General features: G+C 37.8%; 1 protein-coding gene across 2 annotated transcripts in view; it reads left to right on the top strand.

Moving 5' to 3' along the window:
* Positions 1-12,430, top strand: part of LOC124607458 (activating transcription factor 7-interacting protein 1) — a 178,931-nt gene that overhangs the window by 100,437 nt on the left and 66,064 nt on the right. For both annotated transcript variants that reach the window (XM_047139793.1, XM_047139795.1), the window contains exon 3: positions 8,157-10,709. In XM_047139793.1, the coding sequence (XP_046995749.1) occupies positions 8,157-10,709 (2,553 nt within the window). The remainder of the gene's footprint in view (positions 1-8,156; positions 10,710-12,430) is intronic.

The raw sequence follows: 12,430 nt of genomic DNA, 5'->3' as shown, positions 1-12,430 counted from the left end.
TAAAAGGTTATCATTAGGCAACGTTTCGGAGCCAGTGGCTCATTCAGACAGAAGGGCAAGGCAGAGGGGCGAAAAAAAGGATGGGCCCCTGACCTGCATTTCTGTGTGACTTTCCCGAAATCTCCCCCTTTTTTCTAGACCTCTTCCAGTCCTTTTCCTTCACACCTCTTCCTCCCACTTTAACCCTTTTGCCTGAAGGAAGAGACACGACTCCGAAAGTTTGCGTGATTATAAACGTATTTTGTGTGTGTTCTGCTGCCGCTTGGTGAGTAGATTTATCTACCCAATTAATTTATTTGATCACACAAATAAAGTTTGTACTACAGATGACACAGGAACTGAAATTAATAAAACAAGAAAAAAAAAAGATATGCTGAGCCCAATTTTCAAATGTTCCTTTACAAAGCAGGGGTAAAGGGACACTGCTCCACTTTTGTCTTGCACCACTGCAAAGGTGAGTGATATGAGTCTCAGTGGTGTTGAGAAATAGACGAAACATCTGAAACTGTAGAAGTGTCGGGGCCCAGTCATCACCAGATTTTATACAGAATTTGGGATTGAATTGGACTATGTTGGTAACCATAATCTGTCATAGATCCTTTAAAGAAAAAGCTTTGCCCAATAGTTGGAGGAAAGGACAGATCATACTTATCTAAAGGGCTGGTAGAAATTACCCATAAAACAATTGTTGAATGCCTTTGATGTCCATCTGTTGTAGAATCCTAGAATATGTACTGAGCTCAAACATAATGAGCTAACTGAAGAAGAATGACCTCCTACATGCCAACTGGCATGGATTCCAAATACATTTGTCATGCAAAACTCAACTTGTGTTTTTATCACATGATATCTGAAAGTCATGAATCAAGGGAATCGGGTGGGTACTGTGTTTCTTCACTTCTGAAAAGCATCAGGCACAGAACCACACAAATGCGTATCAATGAAAGTATGATCATATGGCCTATCACACGAAATCTGTGACTGAATGAGAATACCTTGACATGTAGAATGTTGATTATTTTAGATTAACATAAGTAAAAGTAACTTAATGGTGTCTTGAGTGAAATGAAATGCACAGTGAGGAACCCAATACATGTTGTGTGTTAAGTATTAATAGTAAACTGCAGGTGAGGAAATATTTTTCATGAAGTATTATTTGAAGGAAAAAAAAAACTGCACAAATACTCATTCTGATTAAAAGATTTTGAAATGGTGAAAAGATTGGGCACCTGATTAAACTGTTTATAAATGCAATATTGTACATTTCACAGAACACTGACATATAGTATCATGTGACTACATCATCAGTTCACAGCTAGAATCAGTCAACTTGGACAATTACCTGTATGTAACAATTTCTGGCAATTTGTAATGGAATGATCTCGTAGCTTCAATTGTAGATATAGTAGGTGGCAGACTTAACTTCATTTGTAAGATAATGAGAAAACACATTCTCTCTACAGTGGAGATTGCTTACAAACTACTTGCACAACTCATCCAAGAATACTGCTCAGGTGTGTGGGACCTATACAAAATAGGACTAACGAGGGATGTTGAATGTATACAAAGAAGGGCAGCATGAATGATCACATGTTTTGAGTTACTGGAGAGTGTCACAGAAACACTGAAAATTGGCAGGCATTTGAAGATAGCTGACAATGTCTACTTACAAAGTTTAAAATAACCAGTATTAAGTGAAGAAAATAAATATTTATTTTTTCTTCGGCCCCCAAAGTATTGTATTGAAGATTAGTCTAATTATGGTGTGCACAGAGGTTTTTAAGCAGAATACTACTCCTGCTCTGTGCATAATAAGATGTGGATATAGATGCAGGACCCATGTTCAAAGCAGGCCTACAAATTCTTTTTATTGAATTATAATATTTTAAAGTTATAACTCCATCATCAAAGTGTATATTTCTGTGTTCATGTATTTGAATGGTTAGGTTCTTTACTTGATAATTGTCTGAACAAATGGTTGTTTGTTTCCATACATCGTTCATATAATGTTGAGGATTTTGGGGGAAAAGGTTAAAACTTTATAACAGTGAAATGGGAAATGCCTCTTACTTAAACAAGAATACAGACAGCGGTAATTGGAATTTTTCTAAACTAAAAGTAACAGTCAAATTTGTCCACAGAGAGATTAAATATCTTTTAATATTCTATCTTCGTAGTTGTAATGGCCATGCTTGTCAGATATGTAATTGGTGGCTTAATCTCTCTAAATTTGAACATTGGTTTGATATAAAATAATCATATTATGAAGCACTGATATCAAAGAGTGTAAATATGTGATCACAGGTTGACTAGGAAACAGTGCGCAATAGAGAGACAGAATTCTCTCCGTCATAAATAGAAAAGACGCATTACATATTTTCGCAATGGAATACTGCTAAACTGAGAAAAAGGATAATTCCATTGAAGGTAAGTTTTGTTATAGGATGAAATTACTTTTTGATAGGTAATTGTCACAGATTAAGCTCATCACTAAGAAATGGTAAAATGTTAGTTGCATGTGTGTAGATGGGAAAGTCTAAGTAGTTGGTTACAACAAACAGGACAGGGACACACTCACTAGTAACAGAATTAAACCAATATTTACTACTAACAGGTGAGCATTTGTAATTTCTTGTAAAGGTGAAAGGAGACCATTAGATGTATTCAGAGTAAGTGGAGAATCTAACTTTAAGTATGAAAAATTTCTAAATATCAAATAGTAAGATAAGTGTAATAGTGCAGGATATACTTCATAACAAATCGGGAAGAAAACCTTGAAAGAGATAAGATTTATTTATTACATAGTACAGATATGTGGACATCAAAAATGTATTACACAAGAGCAGATGAAAATACAATTAAAACCACATTTTAGTAGATATAGTGTGAATAAGTTTAAATAAAACACGAACAGCCATGGATGATACTGTTGTAAAATGATGCGCAAAACTAGAGAAAAAGGCTATTTATTCAAATATAAGACAGGGAAATCATTATTCAGTATGGAATAACTATGAGGAAGCTGGTAATTCCCGTTACGTGGCATCCCGTTACGTGGCACAGAAATCAGACGAATGGGAATATAAAAGTGACAAAATGAGGAACACTATCTTTAGAAAAGTTTTAATATGTCTCAGTTAAATTTCTGGTAAGAGATTTTTCTCTGTCAATAGGGAGATAGGTAATTGTAAAAACAGAACTCTGATGACTAACGCATCAGACTTCTTAGTTATTGATGGATAACGTTTGAGAAGTCAAAAACGATGCAAGCGTTATAAGGCACTATAGGTGTAATTTTAACTGAAGAAGGTAAGTGTAAAGTAAGATGATTCTTACAAAATTGAAGAAGCCATCATTGCGAGGAATGGAGAAATAAAATATGTGCATGAGAAATGTGGTTACAAAATTAACAGAGATCCAACACAAATAAGAGAAGGAAAACACCGGGAGAAAGATATCGAAGTAGAGGCACTGGATTTGTTATGTAGTTTTTATTTTCGTGAAACAGTGGAGAAAGTAGTAGTCAAAGAAATGTTCAGGTATCAGTCACAACAGGGAGAATAGAAAATAGTGCATTGAGAATGGTTAGCCACTAGCAGAAATTTAGATTTGCATAATAAAATCTAAAAAAAGGACAACTGATTGCTGCACTCTATAATTTATAAAAAATGAAGAAAGAGAACAACTTAGACCGTGGATAAATTATATGGCAAGGGAATAATGAGTAATATTGTGTGGTGTTATGTATCTGTACCACTCCACGGGCATTGTTATGTAGGTAATGGAATGGCAAGTTTCTGTCCAATGCCAATAGCGGTTGTCCGGGACCCAGCAGACCCACTGGAACACACTCACTGAGTCATCCCTCCACTGGCTCTGGGCTACAAGCGCCCTCTGCCGCCATGATGTAGGATGCCCGACGGCAGCGATTTGGCTCACTTGCACTCGGAGCCACCTCACTATGACACCTTTGTTTGTGCCTCATCCTCGTAGACATTGTGATAGTTTCTAGCTGCGCTACTGGTAATGAGTCTTTGTACGTTTGGAGAAATAAAAGTTTAGTAAACCATCTGTTTATTGTGTTAACTTGTTCACTAACAATTTCTGCGCTCAGATTTCCTATGACGGCATTCCTGCACCACTCTCTGGTCACCTCCACTTGTCATTGTGTATGATGTTGTATATAACATTTTGAGTTGTAATTAGGGCTGAGCAGAAGTTGTAGATTATTTACAGTTTGTGGCAAAAACACAGATCCAAAATTGGCAAAATACACAGCATCACTTTGCAAAATAATAATAATAGTAGTAGTAGTAGTAGTAGTAATTGTAAACTATTTTGCTAAATGTAAGGTCAGTTCTAGAAGGCATGGTACCTCATGAGCTGTTGCTATTCGAAAGAGCACATTTTTCATCAAGAACCATAGTTGCTTAAGTATCTATGTAGATTCACTTGTGATTATTAAGCATTCAGCAAAAACTTGCCACTTTTGCATACTGTCAATAGTTGAGTGTCCATGTTAAAACAATGTCCCTCCATAGAAACCTATGTATGGGGGGGGGGAGGAGGCAAGCTTCCTTAATATGCTTCTTGCACCTGCAGTGTTGTTATCCTTTCTAGTCCATCCTATGGATGTCTTTACATCTCTGCATAACTATTGCACCCTGCATCAGTTTGAACCTACTTAGTGCTCTTGATAATTTTCACATGCATCTTCCTCTCTGTTACCATACTAACTATTCCATAATGCCTCAGGACGTTTCCTGTCAACCTATTTAGTCAAGTCGTGCTATAAAGATCCTCTCTCTCAACTCGATTAGGCAGCTATTCATTGATTGCCCAGTGTATCAATCGCGTTTTAATTTTTCTTGTGGAACACCACATTGCAAGAGAGTCTATACCATTCTTGTCTTTACTGTTCATTGTCCTTCAAATATATATTACGAATACACACACACACACACACACACACACACACACACACACAGAGAGAGAGAGAGAGAGAGAGAGAGAGAGAGAGAGAGAGAGAGAGAGAGAGAGAGAGAGAGAGAGAGAGAGATTGTAGTGTGGTATCTGAAGATAATGATATTTTCTTAAATAAATTCACACAAATGCTAGGAATTACTTTTAAGCAGCACAAGCAAGCAGTGCTACACACTGCATGGTGTCTTGTGAAAAATTGAGGTAAATTGAACATCCACATACGTATTCTGGAAAACACTTTGAAGTGCATGGGGGTATAGTAGTTGCCATTGCACACAATTTATAAGGGTTTCTTACCTTTCCATGTCTGAAGTCTTGTCCTGCTCTTCCTACAGCTCTGTAGGAGTGATTAATAGGAGGCCATAGTATATTCCTAGATACCTCTTTTAATATTGGTTTCTGAAGCTTTGTAAGCACACTTTCGTGGAATAACAACTGCATCATCTGCAGAGAGTGTGATGTCTCTATTAATATTTTACACCAGGTCATCAGTTTACAAAATGAAACGCAATGTTCCCAACTCCCTTCTCTGGGGAACACTGGAAATAACTACAGCATCTTTGTTATGCTTCATGTGAGATGACATGTTGCATCCTCCTTACCAAGAAATCCTCAGTCCTTACAAATATTCTTTTTGCCACCCCTCATGATCTTTCTTCCATTAACAAGCTTTCATGTGACACTGAGTTGAAAGTACTTTTTAGCCTAAGAAGTGATACATCCACCTGATGACCTTGATCTGTACCTTTTAGGATGTCATGTTAGGTTCACGTGACGGATATTTTCAAATCGATGTGGGTGGGCATGGAGATTGTAGATATGTCACTGTGCTTGAGCTCAGAATATTTTCGAAGATTCAAGAACACATGAGAACATATGGATGTCAGTGATATTGGACAGTAGTTTTTTTGGATCACTCCTGTTACCCTTTTTTGTAGATGAATGTGGCTTGAGCTTTCTTCGAGCTACTGGACACAGTTTTTTGTTAGTGATCAGTGGCTGTAGTATGATAAAACAGGTGTTAACTCAGCTGTAAACTCTGTTGAGAAGTTCATAGGAGTCCCACGAGGCCTTAGGGCCTTGTTCAGTTTGTGTTACTGGCAATAAGAAACTGCTGAAATCATTAATATCACTTGCTTTTGTAACAGAGCAAGAATGTGCTTTTACTTTTCTACCCTTGAGTTTATTTTGTTTCACCTATCATTCCTGTGCACATTATAGTCCAGTCTGACAAGGAACGTCTTGAGTGTGAGGTTGCAAAAGAAAAATGTTGCTTATGGCATTTGATGCCCCACATTGTGTCTGCCATTCCACAAAAATATTGGTTGTTAGTGGCAATGGAACAAGACTGGAGGTATCCAGTGATGAACCCAGCATGCATCTATGGAGCATGGTTGAACTGCTTAGTCTGACAGTACGTGGTTAGTAAGTGAAAGTGATATCGAAACAAGCATCGAGCCATGTATTTCGTCATACTTGTTGGACAGGGAGCCACAGATCCCATTTCCAGTGAAATGTTGTAAAGGACAATCTTTGTCCAAGGAGGAGGTGCTAAATATAATTACATACATGGAAGGTCATCTGCAGCATAGTAAAAAACAATCATGAACAGATTTCGGATAAGTCTGCAAAAATATGATTTGTAGTGCATTACGGATATTTGAGGGAGGACAAGACGCACTTGTTTTAAAAACTGGTGTTTGCATGTGTCAAGGACACTTGATATAATTTACAGAATGTGCTTGATATTCACCTCCTATGTTAGGCACAACAAAATGTGTGTATGATATGGATTAGTGATTTGAAGGGAATCAGTGGATGGTTGCATAACTCAAACAGTGCTACAGAACTGGACAGTGCAAGCTAATGAAATTTCAAACAAAGTGTCAAATTGAAAATGCATAGCAGACTGCGGAATTGGGCTGAAAATTTGTAGATGAGATAAACAAACTTACCCCTTCATTCACTAAGAAATTTGTGAAACTCTATAGACTATAAGGAGTTGAAGAGGAAATATATATGAAAGGAACCCAAAAAAGTAGAGGTACCAAGAGAATTTTAACCAGATCAGTAACTTAAGTGCTTAATACATTCACATAAAATTATGCTGACTGTAAACCTGGATGGTAAATTGGCTGGAAATTTATCTTCTTTTGTGCATGACCTTGTAAGGGCAGTGCGGAACATTTACGTCATAGCAAGCAAGAGCAGGAAAATGGGCATAAGAGAACTGAAACTATGGCATCAGCACTGTTTCGGCCAATAGCTGATCAAAATAACTTGCTTTTGCACTGTTCCTGGTCCACGTATAAAAATCCTACTCCTTTAGAGCAAACTATCCCTCCTGAAAAGTGTGACATTGCAGTTCATACCACGTGGAATCAGCCTCTGGATGTTTGTTTTTCCATTCCTATAAAACATATTATCTCACTATCTGCAGTGATGCCTTAAAGGATAGCTGCTTTAACAATAAGCTCCATGACATACTGTTTTGCATTCAGTTGCATGCCATCACATTCCGTAAGTCCTCATCACCTCTTTTTCCTGGACATTCATTTTCTTTCATCCTCCTGATTGACGCAAATGGTGAGTCATTAACTGCTATTATTTTCCCTGTCGTAATTGTTAGCACAACACTTGCAAATGAGGCTTATTAAAGATTTAATTTCTGTCCTCGTACTCAAGGGATTCCTTGTGATCTGTCTCTGATGATGTTACTACTATCATTGTGTTAAACTCTTAATATTCCTTTCTTGTGGAGGCTGTCTGTTGAGTTATAAAATCTAATAAATTCTGGTTACCTATATTACTTAAACTTACCTCCCTCCTGCAAGTGATATTTATCTGAAATGAGTATTAAGTCCTTGTCAAACAGCTTACATAAACCTTGTCGAGTGACATCTTCAACAGCAGCAGATATTTCGGCAGGTGTTTTCGAGACACAAATGCAAGTCGTGGCACAGCACTCTCTCATGGCATTTGTGCCGTAAAAGCAACAGCATGTGCACCTGCTGAAATATCACAGTTGTCGAAGGCATCCTCCCGTCTGCATTGCTGAGAGTTGTTTAAACAGTTTATATGCTGGGATAAATTCTACATCAAGTCCCTAGTTAACTTCTGAAATTTCCCAATCTTTCTACATCTTAACTTCGTGTTTTTTTAATTATTTTCAGGGAAGCTGCTCAGAAGTGACGAAGAATGTGGATCAGATACAACTTGTATGCAGGAGAAGGACTGTAACAACACACATGCTGAATCTCCTGGTAGTGATGACTGTTATTCAACAGAACTTGAGCCAGAAAGATCTGAGCTGTGCTGTGATGTTGCAAGTGAAACTGATACTGTGAAATGTTCTTGTGATGGTGTGTGTTCTAGTACTTGTTCTACTTCTGTTTCAAAACAGGAAATTGGTAGTAAACTGAAACCTCATACTGAGTCAGATATTTCATTGGAGTTAGACAAATTTACTACAGAACATTCAGTTACTCATAGTGGAGAACAAAGTGGTAATTTAAGTACCTCAGATAGTCATATAAGTGAGAGAGAGAATAGCAGTAATAGTGAGACTGGTTTTCCAGAGGATTGCTCAACCAATAACGTTTTGCCAGTGAGTGAGCCGAAAGTTTCTGAAAGTGAGGAGGCCTCTGATATAACACAGAATTCTTCTGTAGGTAAAGAAAATACTTCTGAGGAATCAGTAACAGATCTGAAAACTGCAGGGGACGTGGCTGTTACAAACACAGAGGAGGATGCGCCATCTTCTATTGCAAAAATAGTTTGTCCTGTAATTGGGGAAAATGCCAAGTCAGTTACAGACGTATTAGTTGTTAGAACAAGTGCTGAGAGTGATTTTTTCAGTAGAGTTGGTAGTAATGGTGAGGATGAAGATTTAACTTCTAAAGATAAAGACTGCAGATCGTATGGGGTAGAGCCTGTTGATAATACAAGGACATTGGAAGCATTTTCAGTAAAAAGTGAAGACATAAATGAGTTAAGCACTGCAGATGAAGATATTAATTACAGGGAAAATGTGTCTTCTGTTAACAACCATGATATGAAGCCTGATAGTGATGTTAATGTAAGTGAGGTTTGTGTGAAAAATGAAAGGGAAGGGTGTGTTGATATGAAAGAGAGTGAGACAATATTACCTATGACAGAAAGCAACTTAGGTGCCTCTCAAAACTCCATTAGTATAATGGAATCTTTCTCTGTCACTGTTCCTGAGCAACAAAGTGATGATATGAAAGACAGTGAGACAGTATTACCCCTGGCAGAAAGCGAATCAGCCTCATCTCAAAACTCGATTACTATAACAAAGTCTGTCACTTTTCCAGGGGAAGAGAACAATGATATTAAAGAGAGTGAGACAGTTTTACCTTTGGCAGAAAGCGAATTAGCTGCTTCTCAAAACTCGGTTACTACAAATAACGCTGTTGATGTTTCTGAGGAAGGGAGTGATGATACAAAAGACATTGATACAGTATTACCCTTAGCAGAAAGCAAATTAGCTGCCTCTCAAAACTTGGTTGCTATAACAAACAGTACCACTGTTCTTGAGAAAGGGAGTGATGATCCAAAAGACAGTGAGGCAGTGTTACCCTTGGCAGAAAGTAAATTAGCTTTCTCTCAAAACTCTGACACTGTTCCCAAGGAAGGGAACGATGACACGAAAGAACGTGAGATGGTATTACCCTTGGCAGAAAGCAAATCAGCTGCCCCTCAAAACTCTATTGCTATAACAAACTCTGTCTCTGTTCTTGATGGTTCTGCTTCCTCTTGTACTGATGTTTCTCAAGAGAATTCAGAACTGATGTCGAATTGCTTAGAAGCTGTTAGTAAAAATGTATTGGAAGATAAACAAGCAGATGGGGAGATGCTCAGTGCAATTTCTGAAAGTAATAGTGATAAAAAAACTAGTGACATACATGTCAGTGGGAAGGAAGTGGTTTGTAATGGTACAGTGGATAACAGGATAGGAGATGTAATTGAGAGAGAGGGGTTGCGAGCACAGGAAAGTTGTTCTTCTGAATGTGATAAGATGGCAGATAATAATGAGAATGTGCTGACGATAAATCAAACCGTTGAGCTAGGTGCTGGAGAGAGTGAACTGGAGATGAAAGAGAGCAAGTCGTCTGTTCTTGTTGATGATGTAAATGTTAACACGAGTGAAACAAATGAAGTGGTAGATGATGAGTTGAAAGTTGAAGGATCTGTGGAGGAAGAGAAATATGTGGATTCTAAAAGTGAACTAGTCGGTGTTACGAATAAAGTGTTGGACCTGGAAAATAAAACTACAGATGAAGTGAAAGGCTGTGAGACATCAAGAGCAACCGAAGCTGAAGTGGAAAGCCATGTCCGATTACCAGAAACTGATGTAGCAGGTAACAACACACAAAAAATAACAGACTCTGAGCTAGATAGTAGTATCACAGAAAGGACCTCCGATGACACTATTGTTACATCAGGTACTTGTGAAGATGAAGAACCGCTGACGTTGTCAGATGTTGCTAATGCTTTAAAAGATGCTGTTGATACAGTTACTTTGCAAGATGGGGAGAGTGTCCCTTTCACTGGTTGTGAGGCTTCAGTACCACCACTCCCATCGGAAGTGCATAACTTGCCACCATCTGATATGCTGAGTTCTGACAACACATCTGCCTTAGTTCATGTGGCAGACCAAGAAGTGCAGCCTGAGAATGTTCAGGAAGCTCCAGGCATAGCAGAAGGTAGGGGCAGACGGTTGATAGCTTCTGGGGGTGAAGGAGTTGCATATGTGTGTTTTACTGTGCATGCATTATTCTTATTGCCACTTTTGGTATGGCCTGATTTTTATCTATATGGAATGCAGTTAATTCCTTAAACAATGCTTCCAGCTACATATTTTCATAGAGCAACATGTTTTTGATTCTGAACTGCTGAAGTATACGTAACATAACACGGCATGGCATTCACAGTTGCATTAGCTTCTCATTGTGCTTCTAGCATGTGCTCCTTCCTTGGATTATTGTGGCTAGTATATAACATTAAGTCACTGTATTCCTTCTTTTATAGCACTGTGCATTTGCTTTCTGGATGTTAAAATTGTTTCTTGTGTTCTAAACTGTTAAAATGACATGTGATGGAAAAGAGGTGTAAGAGGTTTTAAAGTTTCACTGTATTGCCGTTGTTTAATTGGATGTATTTAAGAAACAAATTCTGCATGTATGTTACCCTTAAAATATCCTTTGTTAAATGGTACAGAGTTTTTTAAGATGATGATAAGTGTTATTTGGTTAACCCCTTTCAGTTCTACAGCATGCTGCAGTATACATAAATTTAAAACAAAGTAAATTGACCCCAAATTGAGAGAAATTGTGAACCCTATGCTGCTTTTGTTTGACAAAGTATTGGTATTTTTATTTTACTGTATGGCCATTTTGAAAATTGGCAGCATCTGTAGGCATTTATAACTACAGCTAAAAAGGGACCACTTGTCTTCATTTGCACCATTGAAATTACAAATGTGCTTTTTTTTTTTTTTTTTTTGTACAAAACTACTCTAAACACATTAAAGTGTACACACACACACACACACACACACACACACACACAAAATGAAATTACATTGCTACTGGAAGGTAGTTTTTTTGTGGATAAGATCAGTTATCACTGTCCAGTGACAATAGATAGGGTGCCCAGAATTGAACCGAATTTCCTTGGTTGGCAGTGGTTGGTGGAGGTGGATGTGCAGAACAATTGAAAACTGGGAGAAAAGAAAGGCTTTTAGGTAGTCACAGGGGTAGGGACTGGAAATAGGCAGTGAATTACTGATTCAGTGTCTACTTTCTATGGTAGGCATAGTAGTAGGAAATGGAGACATTTTCTGATGCACTACTTTGAGCTTTTTTCATCAGGTTCAATTTTTAAATAATTTAGTGGTGCATAATATTTTTTGGCATAATTTCAAACTTTAGTAAGAAACTACTTGGGAAGCAGCAAAGTCTGAAAGTCTGTTGTGTTTCCACCTACTTTTGCATGAACAGGTACTGTGCTTACAGTGTAACAAAAATGTCCCTATCATTTGCACAGTGTGCTTATTCATCTAAGAAGATTGCTTAATTGATTTATCACTGGCTGTCCATAACAACAACAACAACAACAACAACCACCAGCCATTAAGCTCCCATCACTGGATGTAGAACATGTACAAACTTTTCCATGTGCTACACTTTCCATACATATGCATCAGTGTTCCACCTGACGTATTCTAATGTCATCTAACCACCACAACTGGTGCATCTGCCATCCGTGTTTATTTACCCATCTAGTTTTTCCCTAAGCAGTTAGTGAAAATAAATCTTTCATATTAAGGGTAATTTTATTCTGGCCGGTGCTTTTAATGTGAAGTGGAGGAATGCTTATAATTTTGAGAAATTTTATTCCTCGGCAGCCGTTTTTTTCCAAGTTC

This window comes from Schistocerca americana, chromosome 3, assembly GCF_021461395.2.
Source record: "Schistocerca americana isolate TAMUIC-IGC-003095 chromosome 3, iqSchAmer2.1, whole genome shotgun sequence".
Taxonomy (NCBI): domain Eukaryota; kingdom Metazoa; phylum Arthropoda; class Insecta; order Orthoptera; family Acrididae; genus Schistocerca; species Schistocerca americana.
This window is presented reverse-complemented; position numbering and strand designations above follow the sequence as displayed.